Source organism: Athalia rosae, chromosome 3, assembly GCF_917208135.1.
Source record: "Athalia rosae chromosome 3, iyAthRosa1.1, whole genome shotgun sequence".
Taxonomy (NCBI): Eukaryota; Metazoa; Arthropoda; class Insecta; order Hymenoptera; family Athaliidae; genus Athalia; species Athalia rosae.
In genome coordinates this window covers 23,231,603-23,249,702 of record NC_064028.1, presented here as the reverse complement: position 1 = coordinate 23,249,702, position 18,100 = coordinate 23,231,603, and the positions used below count along the sequence as shown (strand labels likewise).

Genomic DNA, 18,100 nt, shown 5'->3' with positions numbered 1-18,100 from the left:
CAGTATATTATTTTCGCGTTATCGGAAGAAAATATTATTGGGAAAATAAATTTATTTCAGATTTGTATAAAATACAGATTTATTTAAAATAACCTATACAGCAGAAATTCTCCAGATATATATTCATATTTCACCTAATCTAAAATTAATTAAAAAAAATTATTCAATAGCAGATCGCTTGTTCTGGTAAAATGTTCCATAGCCGAGCTCAATTTTCACAGGGATTGCGTAAAGCTAGGAGAGCGAAGAGGGGAAAAATGGGAAAAAACTAGGGAAATATCGTCATGACATGCAGGACGTAACTGGTTTATAAAAAGCGCGCGGCGATAAGCGAGCAAAACTGTTGTACATGGAATATACGTGGAATTATAATTATAACGGACAAATTGAGAATATCAAAATCTGCAGCTGATTTCGTAATGGAAAAACACCGTGCAGGTAATATTTACACGATATACGCGATATCAGAGGCGCGTGAAAGTTGAAAAAAAAAAAAAAAAAAAAACCTTGTTCATATTATTGCTACACGATGAATCATCGTACAATTTTTACTGAAACAACTTTTTTATTTCAGCTCATCGTCTGTGCAGTAATAACAATTACGGTTGAGTTGGAACACCTTGAGCATGGCGTGTCAGTCGTACCTCTATACACATACATATATACACAATTTACTGAAATTTTGTCGCGAGTTCCTTTGCACAATAGCATCGCCGTGTTTGATGAAAAAAAAAATTTCTATCAGATAAAAACCATGAAAAACAATGCGACCGCGAGTGCTGCGCATAACACGAACTTGAACATGTTGACGATCTTTGCGTTGTTGTTCGGACATAATTTCTTCACTCCTGCGGCGGCACAGAGTACGTACGTCTCAAGATCAATTTCTGGCGTAACGAAAAATTCTTCTTGGTCCTCGGGCGACATTCGATTGTTGAGCTCGGTCAAGCTCTTTTGATCGGTTGGCCACGACCTTGAAAGGACAGGATCTAACGCCTGGAGTGCGGTTCGTATACGGAGGTGATCGTCGACGATTCTAATTGGGGAGAAAAAAAAAAAAGAAAAGAAAATTCCTAGGTAATTTTTCGTCGCAGAGAAAATGAAGTTAGAATTCAATCTGTTGCGCGATAAATCGCTACTCGAATATTCATCGGTTCGGCGAGAATGTTTCCACGTTCGGTAGTCCATTATTTAACGTTCTTATCGGATCGCGGAACGGGTATAGAAAGTTGCTGCGAGATTTTTCTTTCTCCGTAGGTTAGCGATTCGACCAAAAAACTGAGCGGTGAAACTGAACGGATTAGATGAAATTTATAGTTGTTATGGGTAAGGTATCGCGTATACAACCAGTTAGTCGGGTTCAAGTTCTAACCGCGTAAAAGTCGTCGTCGACGGGCTCGCTTGAATTAATCGCGGACGGCGTGATTATTGATTACATCAGCGTCGAATGCACCGCCAAGGTTTCCGTGCACTTTCGAGTCGCCGTTCCGTTATCCTTTCTCTCTTCTCTCTTTTCTTCTAGGTTTTTTAACACAATCGTTCGCGGCGAATGTTCGTGCGAGTTACGTTTCGATTCCTTGTCGATGAATGGCCTTAACGGTCTCGAACCGGCCTCTCCTCTACCGTAGTGGTAGTGTGCACGCTTGGTATCGTGAAACAACTTTTACTTCCGTATTTATTACATGACGATGCGGCGAACATTAGTCCACAACCGTTGAGGCCCTCGACCGGTGCGGTCATCGCTTCTACATTTCATTGTGAAACTAGGCTAGACTTCGCGCTGCGTTATTTTAAATGCAGACAAATACGTATAATACGTATACTCGGGTTCATAAGAAATGTACCGGGTACAGCTTATCACATTTATACAAACCGAATTTATTATAGCTAAATAATCGTTGACCGCATCGTTAACTCTAAAAAAAAAAATTCATCGGCTGCACTTTCTTTTCATTCTCTTCGTACGCTATAACACGATGAAAAAAGCAAAGTGCGACATGGCGGTCGGCGTAGAAAGGAAACGAACGATTAATTGAGTAGATTTTGGGTTCGTGAGCAGATCGTAGATCGATGGCTTTTTTTTTTTATTATACAATTTGATCGGTTCTTACCTTGGTTTAGTGCCGAGTACTTGCAGAATCGTATCGCACAGAACGGAAGGAAGCCATTCGAAAAATAATACGACGAACCAATGTAACCAGGGATTTGCGGTCATTCCTCGCATCCCGAAGGAAGGATATGGGAATTTCTTGCTAGCTTTACGTCCGCTTTCTATCAGTCTACGCCAGGTGCAGTTCAGGGCTGGTGAGTTGTAAATAGTTACATTCTCTTTCTCCGTACTGTTGGAAATGAAAAAGGAAAAGAATGAAATCGTTTATACAAAAAAAAAAGTCATCGAACGTCAGAGGACCGTATCGTATACGCCGTATATGAGATGGACAAAATTTGTTCATTTTTAGGCGTTCTCGTTACGTATGAGTGTGTCTAAAATAATATTTGAGTGAAAGTGCACCGAACATAGTCCTCGATGCCGGACCAGGATATACCGTAATTAAGGGCGTTCATAATTCACTCCGGTAGTTTTCCATAACAATTTCGTCGGTTCGTTCGAAAGACGGCTGGGTGAAGGACCCCGTAAGAGACCGCAATGAAACGCGGTCGAAGAAAGGATAATATGGAGAAATTAGAGAGAAAAAAAAACATCACACACAACTTGACTTGCATTCACTTTTCATTCCTAGGCTATTTAACGTACATTGTACGACAGTCGTGAGACTGGAGAGTTCGCTTGATCATTAGGTTAAACAGGTGAGAGCAAAAATTTTACGACTGATATACATATATGGGTAGAAATCACGAACGGAAACTTCCACATTGAGGATAAAAAAAATGGATACTTGCCTCGTCGCCTTACCCCAGGCAGATGCAATGAGCGTATTTGCCGCGATGTCTACCGGAAGAATCGATGCCGGAAGATTGTCGTCTCCCAACGCGTAACCAGCTCCGACCATGAGAGCGGTCGCACCTTTGAAAACGTTCAGGAATCCTGGCATTGGTTCTTTGAGGGCAGGTCCGACAGCGGGTACTCTTAGAATGGAGAGCGGAATATTTGGGAAACTTTCGTCATTCGATGTTTTTCTTCTCTGTTTGAACAAGTTCATCACGGCAGAAGCTGCCTTGAGCGATGGTAATTCGGAACAGAATTCAAATAGAGCGTCGTGAGGTCCTCCCGCGTGGATAACGACGCTCACGTTTTTCAGGATGTTCAACTGATCCTCAATCACGCCCAGGTCATCGTACACTAAATTTCCCTCGATGGTCTTTACGCGCGATATCGCGTCCGGACATTGTTGCCTCAATCTTTCGAAACTGTTGAATAAAAATTGTAAAGTGGTAAAAAAAATTTTCACGAATTGAGCAAGAAAAATTTGACGCCGTTGCACAATATCGAACGCGATGCGAAGAGTCGTCGACTAAGTTTTGTGGAATAAAGTTTTCACGCTCGGGGATCGGCCCGAATTTAATTAGGGTCGAGGATAACTGCTCTCTCTCTCTGTTCAATATCTCATTTTATCCACTGCTAGATTTTGTCTAGTTGGCATACATATGTATTAATATATCCTGTCGTGTCCGTTTCGAAATACATCGATATTCTCACATTTGAGAAAAATTATCACAACGTCCAAAGGTCTCAGGTTGCTGATATTTTCATCCGTCAATCTCACAGTGATTAACATATTCGTTGTAGATAAAGAAACAAAAAAAAAAACAAGCTTTTTCCATAACTGAAACTAGAACTATCGATTAACAATATTTTTCAACCGAACTTTATCAATGATCACGAAATGGATTTCCGAAATAAAATTGAAAAATCACTGCGACGCGTTACAGATTTTAAGAGAACAAATTAAGGACACGGTGACGATCATCGAAAAAAATGGAAGTCATTGAATATTCGCATACCCTGGTGATGCGAAGATATTTTTGATGCGGTCCTCGTTTGTCTGGTTATTCCTTGATCTGACGATTAAATGGATTGCTTTGACACCGGGACATGATCTGAGCAGTTTTTCTAGCACCACATTACCAATGTCACTGGTTACTCCTGTCAGAAGGATCTCTTGTCCCGCAAACCACTCGCGAACAGCCATCGTTTCTGACTGAGAGAATCGGAAGCGAACGGAAGACACGCGAGAGTGGTAGACAGTCGGAGTGGTTGGATCGAACTAAGTTCGAGTGCTGGCGCGATCCAAGTTTATACCGATTTACAATGTCATCGGTAACCGAACAATGTCTTATCGTGTCTGTTTTTCGCGATTCGCTAAGGGGATCCCAGAGGCCAAAATTTTCGAACCGCTACCGAGTTACCGCATCACCGACTCGATTTTCGCGAACGCAGTGAAGAAAAAAGTCGCGTTCGGTCAGATTTATATGTACATTTATGTACTTTCAAGTGAAATCTGCTGCAATGTTCATTCTCCGTGTAGGTAGCTGCTGTTCCGTTTCACCGTGATTATATTTCGCCGTGCAATGCAATCGCCTAGAGATATATATTTCAACCTGTACGAAATGCCAATGTTTGAAACCTTGATTCAGCGATTATGCACTCTGTGCGAAAAAAGTTTTGCAGTAAATTACCCGATGCCACTTGGGAAAGGAATGACTGCAGGTTGTGCAAATAAACCGGTATAAAAAATTAACGGATCGTAAACACGAGAACCGGAATTTTATCATTTGTTTTAGCAACGGAGTTCGGACGATATGAAATTTAGATAATACCTGAATATTTACGACACGGGGTCCATGAACCACCGCCATTCGGCGATCGAGGGTGAGAGCCTATTTCGAAAACAGTCCACAATCCTCATTAGAATTTCAATGCTTGACGAGAGTCGTGAACCAGGTGCAATGGAATTACGAGAAATTGACTCGATATCAAGTGTTCCGCTTAGCGATGTTAATTGGTTATTTTTTCGAAGAACCTTCGGAGGGGGATGTTAACGGTGCGAAAATTCGTATTTCCGCGGATCGGTTATTCGGAGTCGTTCGAATCCCGTTCATCCGGTACATGCGTTTGTTTTCTCATCGCCGATAGTCGTCGTGGATATTGAACGTACCACGCTGACTTTGATTCGTCGATATTATTTTTCAATTATCGTTTTCAGGACGAGTTCTATATGGTTGGTAACTGTACAGCGTTGTCTGCAAGAGAAATAAGTCCCACGTTTGCCTTTTGACTTTTATTTTTCAATATCACGAATAAATGTGCCAATCCTGCAACTGTAGTCATTTCGAAATCTCAATCTAGTTGGTGCAGCGTTCGTCCCCGTGGTTTGAACTTTCATATCGCCAATTACGAAGTGTACAAATAAACGAAAACGTGATGAAATGAAAAAAATAAGTTCTCTCCTGAATAACGTATATATACGTAACGAATATATTGTGCCAGATGAATTATTATCTGTTTTTATATGAGTTTGATGATTATTATCATGCATGTAATTCGTACCAGACTGTAGTTCAAATGGAAACATGAATTACTTTTATATCGTCAAAAATCAAAGGCATATTTTTAAAGAGATTCAATGAAAATTCACTCAATTCTCGTATTGCACTTTCTATCAAAAGCGCTCCGAAGTAACTTCAGTTCGAAATAAATAAACGAATAATTCAACAAATGAATAACCTCATAAATATATCCGTAAAATCAAGGTCGCCGATCTGAAGAAAAATAATTACAGATGATTAATCACGCACCGATTGAGATGTGGGTATTATTTAGCGTTGCGTAACACCTAAAAATTTATTAACTCACAATCGGTTGTTTATAGCTATGCGAGATACTCATATGTTGCGTGAATATTTATAAATAAATTTGCATAAAATTGTGGGTCGCTATCGAGTGAGAACTCGGGCGGTGAAGTTACCCAAGTTTCGTGAATATTTAATTGTTTATTTATTTAGATCTTCGTTGATGTTTTTTTCTTCCTTTTGCTCATAAAGAGCACTTCATGTTCTGAATATACGTATGTACGTGTATCTATGTATTTATCGTGTCAATGGAGATGAGTTTAGATGACATAAGCGAAATAACATGTAATTCCAGTGCGAGCTATATTTTTTGCATGAGAATTTCTCCTTAACGACGTGTTGGGAAATTATGACGACCGCGAATAAGTGGTCTTCAATGAGAACTGTACTTTACATTGCAGTCAGCTGCAGGTGATCATTATCAATCAATTTTCGAAGCTGATTAGAAGCCGGTGCGTTGCGGTTGGTTAGGGACACGTTAAACAGCAAAAAGTGTGTAGATTTCACGGTGTGTGCTTCGGTGGGTAGTTAAAAGTCGAAAATTTAATTTCGTAATTTATCAATTTAATAACAATTTAATTTGCATTAAATTATGCTCAACGTTTTCACTTTGAGTAGGTGCGATTTACTGCATACGTTCGAAATACGAGTTTGTTTAGGTATGCAAATTAACGATTCGTGCCTATGAAATCCGAGTCTGCGAGCTCGGTGATCGTTGATAATCGGTGAAAATCACAGAGACGTTCTTACCACGTCAGGTGTAGTTAATTGTAAGAAATTTTCGAGCGACGTAATTTCGTTTCAGTCATTCGAAGCAAGATTTTTACGTTACTACGAAAATGCAAAGTGTGAGTGCGTGACCCAAGGTTACAAATTAATTTACCGTCCGTAACGTTAGGAAGTTGTATAATTCTGGACGGTATATTTAACCATTTTCATTTATTTTACTTTCTAACAATGCCTAATTTGCCTTGACGGCGTATGAGAAAATTATGAACATGGTAACTTGTGGCTACACTCACTTCTTGAGTACACACACATATGTATAGAAACACTCTTACGTGCATTATTAAACGCCTCAAGCTACTCCCGATGGCCACCTAACTTGAGTATCGTACCTACTAATAGAATTCAACCATGACCTGGTCAAGATTTCGGCAATGAAATTGCCTGCCAATCGAAGTTGAAAAACACAATAATTTTCAAACGATTACATCGATGTCCCTTTAATATTACTTCAACAGAAAAGACGAGAAAAAATATTTCTTACGCGCAACTTTAACAACGGTCGACAGTTGAGATTTTCTTGTCCCAATTGGACATCAACTTCTTTCGGTGGTGGTGTCGCACTATTTTTTCGTTCATTTATTCACTCCCCCGCTTCCGCTCATGCCTATTTTCAATTTTTTAGTCCCATATCGTTCCCCGGAGTGGTTGCGCGAGGGTTTCGAAGGTAGTTTCACGTGTATATGAGCATGTATTATATTTTTCCCTTGGCACTTGAGAATGACGGCGCGAGTTCGCGTAAAAGATGATTACGTTCTCGAGAGGGGTAAGCTGCGTAATCGTAATTTATGCATTTACTTTTTAGACTTCATATAACTTCGGGGAAAACTTCAAAACGTTTTGCTTCGCATTTTACGTATACGCGTACATTCACGTTCGACGTAGATACGAGGCGGCCTTGATCAATATTGAATTCATCTCCATCACGGTGATCGTATTCTTTGTGAGGTCCAAAAATTTTTTCACGAGTCTTACTGGGTGGGATATATTTTCGGTGACAAGGATGAGAAGGGTGTGCGGATCGGATTGTGATTTTCTTCGATTTTTCATTTTTTTCTTCATTGGTGAGCGTCGAGTTTTCGAATTTACGTGTATTTTTACTAACATGGATTCTAAAATTCCCATCGCATTTTAGCGAGCCTAACTTTCCATCGAGATGGTTTTAGTTTAACTGTAAAGCCGTCTAGGAATAGGCGTTCGTGCGCATTTTCTGAAATCGTGAGCCTTCGTACATTTATTTTTTTCTTCTTTTCTTGCCGAAGTTGCTGTTCACGGGCTGTACTGACTTGAAGTTTGGTGATTTCGTTGAAATCCCTTTGGGCGAGGTGAAATCGTTGCTTGAATATCAAGACAAGCTGGAAGGATAATGCCCAGAAATTCTCATAGTGCATTACAATAAAAGGTATCTGGGATATCCTTACGCGTGGAAAGTTTCACTTTTGAAATGAATAAAACGTACGTATAACATGTAGCAAATGCAACGCCGTATTTTAGAATAATCCTTGATCATAATAACAAGCGTCACTTCGATGCAAACACCGTGATGTACTCGTCAGGATCAACCTGTTAGATTCGATCATAACATCATCGCGTGATTGGATTAAAACGGTGCGTGCGATGTGTAATTATCATCGAACAATCGACGAACACATGTTTCTTTCAACGACCTTCCCTCTCTTTTCGACTACGGAGTTTTTGATGTTGTTTTTTTTACTTACGATCACGTTATTGCGGGCGATCTACAGGAATTAATGATTGGCAAAACTATATCAGTTTCGATAAATCTTTCGAATATTAATTATCTTAAAAAAAAAAAAAAAAAACAGGTTTTCTAAGAGACGCAATCGGGTTACGTTCCGAAAAACTTCCGGCAATGGTCCTGAGAACTACTCGCGATGGAAAAATTTCAAATCGTTTCAAAGATGAGTACAAAGAATTGCCATATGTCATTCTGCGCTCAACGTCATCACAGAAACTTACGTCGTCGACATAAAAGTTGGTATCCGTAGTTTTTTAAGGCCACGGATTATAAATTTGGATGTGAAGTTTTCAAAATTTAGAATATCCGACTGCCTAGTGAGAAACAATTATTCGAATAATGTAAAACTTCATGCTCTTAGCCGTCTTTTCGGTCACTGACCACGAAATCGGAGAGAATTTTTTTTCGAAATTCACGCCGGTGATTTCGAAATTGTTGACATAATCGGTAAACTGTAACTTTCATGGAAAGTGAAGAGAAGTAATATGTAACGAATAATTATCATGGCGCCCCGATTATTCTAATTTCATTAATTTTGAATACTTGTTTTTTTCAAGTATCTGTAATAATTGTAACACGAGAATCAGTGGTGAGTCGTAAAATTTTCGGTATCAACTACGTGTAAGAGATTGAAAAGTTTTACAGAACAGGTGCACCTGCACGAAAGTATACCTCGTATATTCACGTAAGGATAGCGGGGGATTTTAAAGAGAACCATGAAGGTTTTTTTTTTCTCTTTATCATTATTATTTTTATGTTGCAAACTTTTATGACAAACTTATGCGCTTTATACAGACTTGATACCTGAGGCATTACTTGGACTGCGATATCTAGAATTCAGGTAAGCTCACGTACGACTGAAAAATAATTTCCCTCCGTCAGCAGTGAGCGAGAAACTGGATGGCTTATCATTATCTTTTTCATTTACATACTCCGAGGAGCGAGTCACTAAAACTCGATCGAAGAAAAAAGAGAGGAAAAAATTACGAATGGTAAATAACTCGTTCGAATCGAATCGGATATCGAGTTCAAACGAAGGGGTACTTTTTTAGGCACTCGAATCCATTATTACGTTCGGCAGTCGTGCGAAAAGATTATCATCATATTTATAATCGCGATGAAAGATAATGACTCGGATTACAGCAGAGGATCTTTATTTCACGACAAATGAAACGGTATGGATAAATTCTTAGCGAATATTGAACATTTATTAATTAAAATTATCGAACATTATCACTGAAGTATCGCAGATAATGAAACGTTCTAATGACAAAACAAAACGATGTACGAAGAAATTAAAATCATAACGTCTGGACGACGATTGAAATAGGGTGCGTTGGATCTGGTAATAATTTTTATGATCATCGACAGCATACTCCTCGATTCGGTCTCGTTGTTATTCGTTTTCTCATCGACTCCGTAAAGAGCTTCGTTTATGGTTTTGTCGTAGTCGCATAATTTTTGTTCCGCGTTGTAAACGTATCCAAGATTGCATATGCAGTCGTAATAGCCGGGTAGGTTTACGCAGCTGGTTTTATTCTCTTTGTGACAATCGTTGGCTCCCGTCGCGCACTCGTCCACGTCAACGCAGATGCCGAAACGCGACGACCATTCGTATCCCGAATTTTGACACTGGCAGGTCACGTTCAATTGATTTTTTATCAACGAATTGAAATCCCTGTTTTCATCGCGATTCAATGTGCAGGTTCGATCATCTGGAAACGTTTTATCAATCATCAACTCACACCGAAAATTACAAAAAAAAAAAAAAAAGAGGTAATCGAACCATAAGGCTGGACTGTGAGACGGGAAATGTGCATTCGCCGCGTACGAACGAGTGGCGATGATATCATTTTCAAGAGGGTTGAAAAAAAAAAAAAAACAACTAATCCTAGAATAGGTGGAAAGATAAAAAGCCGATTATAATTCTGAACACCTGGACCGTTCCCAGCGTAGCAAGGATTTTCCGGTGACTGGTAACAGTCGTTCATATACCAGATGTGGTCCGAAGAGCAGCATGGGTCCGGACAGAAACTGTACAAAGCACAAGCGAAAGGTTGAGTGTCGTCGGCCCTTGGGTCGTTGTTGTCCATCCCGTAGTGATCGAGGCAATACGCCATGTTGTCGCAAGGTTCGCCAAACAACGCCAACTCCGGAACGCCCAACATTGTGTACCAGCACATGTAGTAGCTGGCGGTTGTTCGCCATTGAAAACGTTCTTTCGTTATGGATATCGAAAGGATTAGGGAAATTTATTTTTAGCGTCGGGCGGCGGTGGGAATCTTTTTTCTCCCGTCCGAGTTTTAGTTACCGATGGGTCCTTGAAAGGGTACGGCGGTGAAATTGTCCTTCCGTTTCGATCGTTCACAATCCATTTGTACGGCAACTAATTTTTCCTTATCTTTGACGTAGTCCCAACCCTGTTCCCTCATGACGGTAACGGTGTCATCCGCACGTTTCAGTGAAGCGGAGTTTGCGATCCCCTCGAGAAATTTGAGACAAGACCTGAAGCTGACTTCGCACTGTTTGTGAACTTCCCAGTGTAGCGACCGCAAAGGTGGTTTCGGAAATTCTTGGTACAATCTCCTAGGCGACTCCGAGATGTTGAGGTAATACCTGCGATCGAAATCATTGAACTTGTGCGATCTCAGGAAATAGGCCACGTCTCTTATGGCTCTGTTCGTATCCCAGTTGGGATCCGGTGCGTCTTCTTCTTCGTCGTCGTCGTCGTCGTTAAGGTCTGTCGGATCGCCGGTTCCGATGTCAGGGTCGATCACCTCGTTTGTTTCTGGTCCCGCCTCGACGTAGTCGTCGTCATCGCCCTCGTCCCCCTCGTCGGATTCCTCGACTACACCCCAGAGACGAGCTGTCGTCGTAGAAAAACATAAGTAAAGAACAAACCAGCGCAACGCGTACTCCTTCATTTCTCTGTAACCGGATAGGTTATCGACAAAAAGAAAATACTCGCGCATCGAACAAAGAACGATCTTTATTTTAGCGGAAATTCGGAAGACTCGATATTTGTTAGCTTATAAGAAAAAAAAAAAAAAACTGGCGGGCAGGTACGTTGTACGTCGGAAGAATTAACGTTACATCTCCGTTATACTTCCATCCAACGAGGCGCGTTGCAGTTGACAGCTTTTTCTTTCAAAATCTCATTACATTTTCCGTCATGACTGGGTTATATACGTAGAAATAAACGAGTGAGGCCGAGTTCCTTTTTTTTTTTTTTTTCCTCTCTCCACACGCCGTAATGTTCTCAGACGAGTTTTCTTCCTCGCTATGCATACGTACGTGGTTTGTTAGCCCATTATACGACGTTGCGCACGGATAGAATAGACAAATCTTGGTTCCGTAACCAGAGCTGAAGCTGATGTCTCCAAATAGTGTGTAATAAGTGAAGAAAAATTCAAATAACTTGGAGTCTCTCGTTGCTAATTCGTACCACCGATTTTTTACCGGAGATAAAAAATCTCACGACCCTTCTTAAATTTGACTAACTCCGAATTATTTCGGATTCGGTCACAGTGTCGCGACACAGGTAAAACGGAATATGAACTCCACGGTTTTTACACGGTTGGCTTTTCGCCGCGTGGCAGCCCTCGTTGAATAATTTCGACGGGGTAAGTCGCTACAACGCTATTTTCGACCTGCTCGCCATAAAACAACTCGTACTTGCGTTTACTTATCCAAAACACTCCTTATAGTTTCACTTACCCCGCGACCCCCGTTTTCGGATCTCTCCCGCGTCTCCGCCTCTTCGTCCTTCTGCGTTGAGGTGAACTTCTATGACGCGTTTACAATAACTCCCGAGAGGGGTTTGTTACCAACTTACTCAACTAATCTCATGCTCCAAAACTGATCGTATATAAACGCGCGTGGGCGAAACAACTAACACGTAGATGTACATAACGTTGGCGTATGTATATATAAGCCGGCCACCCGCAACCCACGTCGAGTATATGGTTCAACACTCGATATTATGGTCTACATAATAAACAATCGTTTACCAACCAAAATGTTTCATAATACAGGGGTCAACTACGGCGTACCGTATACACCCGATGTGAATAAATTTGGTGGAAATTACAATATGTACCCCCGGGTCTATGGTATACATATACGAGTACGTAAGTTTCGTTGCGTAAATAGCCGAAAGTATACCTACAACTGGAATAAATGTGTGATAAATTTTCTCTGCGCACTTTTTACGAAGAAAGTATAATCATCGCGATCCGATCATATAACGCAATGAAAAGCACCTCGTTCCGCTCAGGAGATGTCTGGGGGTGGGCTGGAAATGCGAAAATGTATTATCTGCTTCGACGGAGTGAAGAGCTTTTCCACGGTGATAGGTTCGGTGCAATTGATTGACGGCAACGACGTGACGCACGGTGGAGATGAGATATTCGAAAGATTTTGACAAATTCTCGAGGAGTTAATCTCCCCCGAATTGGTAGATCGATGCGACAGTTTCCTTGGTTGCGACCGTTTCATTTCTTCCTTTCCCTTTTTCTCCTTTTTCTCTACCTCTCTTTTACGATTCAGCCCTTGAATCGGTGGATTCGGCAGTTGCTCTTTTTTTTTTTTTTTTTCTCTAACGCTAAGAGGGATTCATATTCAGCAGCCGATGATAATATGATATCCGGAATCGCGGAGTGCAGATTCGACGACGAGATGGTTGAATTGTAACTGTCATTTTGTGAATTAACGGTGAAAAAAGTTCAGTCGTATCGTAAAAAGTTTTCAACAAATTCTAAAGCGTATAATCGAGTAATTTTCAACCCCCATAAACGACGGAGGTTGATGATAAGCTGCTAGGAAAGTTCTCAGTCAATTTCAACCGATAGTTGTTATCAAGATTTTTTCTCATGTGATTTTTTGCAGGTGATTAGAACATCTTATACATTCTAATAATTTTACAATAACCAAATTCGAAATATCTCTGCAAAACGTGGATGAAATTAAACACAAAATGGGGGCTCGTTTCAGGTAGCTGTATCCAGACGTAAGAGCGACAAACAGGAAACTAGACAGACGTGAAAAAAAAAGTAGTCATTTACTTTCTCCCACGAAGGATGAAGCTATAGCTCTCTGTCCGATACGCGTGGCACATCGCTGCGGGTCGGCATTCCAGACACCCGTGAATGTACCGACGGACTCAAGAAAACCTGCCCCCGACGTATTTTCGGGTCAAAAGGCAAATGCTCTATAGCCCCATTTATCCCTATTTTCGCTTTGATCCCTGTTAAAGGGGCCAAATGGAATCAAATAATATTCGCGTGAATTGGCAACGGGGGATAGAGAACGCGCCGATCACAATACCGCCGCGATACCTTCCCTAAAAATGTCCGAACTATCGGTGTACGTCATTCACAATCGAATTCACGGATACGTCATAAAATCGAGCATGATCCGTTGGAGGAAAGAAAAAAGTTCTGCATTTTTACGTTCGTATCTCGACGAGTCTTTCGAATAACTGTGAAAGTGCGGATCGGCTTTCGGTATTTTTTCATTTACTTCCTCTGTAAATGAATAGATACCATGGAGTGGTTGAAACCAATTCTGAAACCCTTTTTCCAGTTGAAACTATTTCGAAACTTTTAACCAAAAAATTAATCAAACTGCTACCTGCAATTTATTTGTACCTGCAAGCAATCGCTTGCGGTTGTGGTTAGCCATGCAAAAGCTTGCGGAATTCGTTTCAGTCGATGGCTCGAGCTTTTTGCGGTAAATTTAGCGGACTTTTGACATGTGATCGGCCAAAAATATAAAACAAATGAATCGGCCAATTTTGAAACGGAATTCGAAGCCAAAAGGTCGGACTAATCCTGTGTCAAAATTCTCTTCCCGAAATTCCAAAAAACCATCCCAAAACCGCACTTGAAAAACAGACAGTGATTGCAACAGTCAACGCAAGGACGAATTTTTATTTTTTTTTCCAACGATGTTGAAAAACAGCCTCAATTATTTATCGCGTTTGTTGATTATGCATGAGAATGTATGGTCGAAAACAGTTGTTACCGCGAATTTTGTTTGATTAACGTTTTTTTTTTTTTTCACGATAGTGACGAGCAGACAATAGCAAAATTAAGTGAATTACTGGAATAGAGTCTGCAGAGGGTACATACCTATTTCGGTAGCACAGAGACGTACCTACAAGCTTATTAATTCACCAGATTTTAATCGCGCGCGAAGCGACATTGATAAACTACCCGGTAATTGCATATGCCACGCGGTCGCGTTGCAGGTATTTTTAATGGTTCTTGTTTGCGTAACTATTCGAACTTTATTTTCAATTCATCGAAACAAAACCTGATCACTCGTCGTCCAATCGATACCGATAACAGGAGACTAGACTGGAAGTACACAGAACAAAATCAACAATGAAGTAAAACGTATATAAGTATCGAGTTCGCGGTTTGTTTAAAAAGGGGGAAGACGTGACATTGATAGATTCGATAGATGAGATTCCCGAAATGTCCTCGTCTTTCGGCTATACGTATTCGAAAGTACGGATACGATGAATTAATTTCACCCTGCAAAGGTTGACGGAAAAAAAACGACGTTATCGACGGAAAAAGGAGTTACGTATGTCAGAGGTTCGAAGATTCGCGTTACTTCCTGATTCGGCAATTACCACAGTTCGTAAAACATGTGACAAGACAAACATAGGACGAGGGAAAGTCCAATTAGCGGGTAGGTTTAATTTTTTTTCAGAGGGTAGAAAAAGAAAAAAAGAAAAAAAGAAAAAAAGGAAAAAAGGAATACAAAAGTTTCCAATGGTTGGCTTTAACGTGGCGTGGGGCAGAATGTCGAGGGCAAGTAAAGCCAGGAAGTTAATACGCGTGGATAGGAGCTCCTAACAGGGAAGCTGCATTAAAATCCCACCTCCCATGTGCGAAGGGCACATCTGGCCGTTCGGCCCAGACTATTTTTCGGATCCTACCGCCGGGATTATTTCCCCAAACTCAACGTCGAAGGGATAGGTGAAGTGCCGTAGCTTGTATCGCGGCCAAGTTATTCCGAAATCGATTAATGTCGAAGTTGTCACTAATTCTGGGTCAAACGACAAACAAAAGGCTTTTCCAAAATTCTCTTTGAATTTCGTGTAATTAACGCACCTCGGCCTACCACATCACCCGATATCGCTCGTTGCCAGTCCGGTGTATTATTTTCTCGTCAACGAAAATATTACAGCCACATATTTATTTTGACGGCGAACAAAAACGGAGATACGAAAAAAAAGACGAATATAGAGACGATAAAAAATTGGGAATCGTGATACCGAAGATACGGGAATAAATGGGAAACCAAAGCCTTCGATTCGCGTCATTGGCCTTCCGTCTGATCCGATCAATGACCCTTTCGAAACTGGGGCCAGAAATGAGATTATTATTACTGTATACCGGCGTAATAAGATTGCCATTTTTGGGGAGACACGCGAGTGGTGCAATAAAAAAAACGAGAGACGCTCCCAGCGAATAATAGGTGGATATAGGTACTACCGTCGTCAAAGCTGCTGCCAGGTTCTACCTATTGTGACAATGTAGAATGTTCAATCGATACCGTAGCTAATGTCGATCCTCATTTCTTTGTGCTATGCTGCTTTTCATCGGCACGGTTCGATCGACCGGAAATCATTGTGCACATCAAAGCAGTCCGCTGCTAAATGCGCGCACTACCTGTAATACGGTGAGGCGGCAATGAGAACAATTTTTCTTATGCGTCATCAGAGGAGTCGTTATACGATTGTATAATCCATCTTTTCAAACTACACAGCGACCGAGAGAAAGAGAGAGGAATAAACAACCGGACCTGATAGTCGGAGTTTCTCATGTTTTTATTTTCATGCAATATCTCTCATCGATCCATTTTTTCATCGTATCGCTTCGTTATGATATCGGTACGTAAAGTCTCAGGTTTCTTATGCATACTCTACGCGGTGGCGATTGACCAATTTTTTACAACTTGCATTGTCGAAATCGACTGTTTTTTGGGGTGTTGCAATTTTAAATTAATAGAATCGACGAGTCTTTATCAGCGACGGTTATTACTTGGTGTACCGTGAAGAATTGACGTCAAATTGGCTATTATAAAGGTACATGAAAATATGCATTCGAGAAAACCGCAATTTTATGAGACGAGCGAACGAATTAATGAATATTCCGCATTCGAATTATGTAAGTTTTTTATTTCTTTGAGGTCTACCCGGGAACTTCACGGGTGATCGCTCTGGGATCGGATTTTATTTTATTCGCATGTGAAACTTACGTAACTGTTGCCTTAATTGAATAGTTGGTAGATAATTGGTGGCGCGAGTGCGCCACGCGTCATTTTGTGTATATAAATTTATATCGTTAATGGACGGCCTCTGTCGTTACGGTGACTATTAACTACTAAATTATATTTCCAACTTTCTCCGCATCGTAAGATCTTCCATAAATTTGATCGAACTTGATGACAGCCGGAAATTGACGTTCATCACGTGACGATGAGGCGAGAGAAAAGAGACGAGATCTTTTTGTATTCAATCTGAGTTCAGATATTTGGAAAATTCACCTCCCACAAATTGGACGTAAGAGTCCATCGCAGCATTCAAGAATCTATTGTGCCCAAACGTTGAAAATAATTGTCAATTAAGTGCGAATGGTTTTACGATAGTTTTACCATCGCCGTGACGCGATATCAATCGGAAACTTCGCACCACCAAAAAAATTAATCCGAAATGAGAAAAGCCGTTGTAAAAAGCCCCATGAATTCTCGTTCCTCTTATTTTAATCAATTTCAATTGATGGTAACCCAACCTTGACGATGAACTTAAATTAGTTCTTCTGTGGAGAAAAGTTGCATCGTGAAGTTCGTAACATTAACAAACGTAATTTCATCTAATGAACGTAACCACATGAGAATTACCATTCTATCCACATCTACCCGGTGGAACTTTTCCGCTTTTAATCAGTCGTTATTAATGTACGTTGAACAGAGAGAAAGCGTTGAAACACATGTATATTCACTTACGGTACGTGGAAAAGTCAGGGTACGGCGAACCTACCGGCACTTCCGTCCTATTGAAGTTCATAGTGTTGCAGGCAATAGGGAATTAGAGAGGGGAAAGAAAGCAGCGGACACGAGTTCTATCGAATGTCGTGATCCCGTACTATTTTGTCGGATATTAATGGAGGCTGACTTGATAAATGAACCGGCGGCCATTGGAGTCGTGTGAAAGATACGAGATCCTCCTTTTCCCAACGGCCGTAAGGTTTTCCATAGAATTTTCCGAACTAGCGACACCCTAGATCGTACGAAAAGCTTGCGATATGGCTCGGTTAATATGAGTTCGCACTGTCTGTACCGAAATTCCGGACCAACGCGCACGTTTCGAGAACCGCGACATGAGATCACCCCGACATTTTACCGTCAACTTTTCGTCCATCGAATTAGAAAGGTTGATCCGTTCGAACAGCGCTGTACGAATCTTCGAGCATCAAGAAGACGAAGGTCTTGTGCGGTAGCTGCCTCGGCGAAAATTTTGACGAAAATACCCTCGAGGTGCCGCCCTGAGTGAGCATTTTTTACTCAGAGAATCGATGTACGTGATATTTATGCCGATCGTTGGAGGAGTCGATTCGTTGCGTTCGTGTTTCGTCTGAGTTAGAGTGCAGTGCTTCGAGTAGAGTTTCGAAGATTAGGATATCTAGTTTGTTTTTACACGAATTCTCAGGTTTCAACTAACAATAAGCA

The 18,100-nt window shown here is 40.8% G+C and overlaps 3 protein-coding genes across 8 annotated transcripts in view; 1 reads left to right on the top strand and 2 right to left on the bottom strand.

Moving 5' to 3' along the window:
• LOC105686800 (zwei Ig domain protein zig-8-like) overlaps nucleotides 1–18,100 on the top strand; it is a 208,303-nt gene that overhangs the window by 141,662 nt on the left and 48,541 nt on the right. The gene's annotated exons all lie outside the window — the stretch shown is intronic.
• Nucleotides 62–4,423, bottom strand: LOC105686795 (putative fatty acyl-CoA reductase CG5065). Its single transcript, XM_025747279.2, has 4 exons — nucleotides 3,964–4,423; nucleotides 2,902–3,369; nucleotides 2,112–2,339; nucleotides 62–1,036 (listed from the first exon to the last, which is right to left on the bottom strand). Exons 1-4 carry the CDS (start codon nucleotides 4,149–4,151, stop codon nucleotides 742–744), a joined length of 1,179 nt encoding a protein of 392 aa, XP_025603064.2. The 5' UTR covers nucleotides 4,152–4,423; the 3' UTR covers nucleotides 62–741.
• On the bottom strand, nucleotides 7,710–11,280 carry LOC105686796. The gene is made up of 4 exons (XM_048652170.1): nucleotides 10,668–11,280; nucleotides 10,293–10,574; nucleotides 9,665–10,071; nucleotides 7,710–7,952 (listed from the first exon to the last, which is right to left on the bottom strand). Exons 1-4 carry the CDS (start codon nucleotides 11,278–11,280, stop codon nucleotides 7,710–7,712), a joined length of 1,545 nt encoding a protein of 514 aa, XP_048508127.1.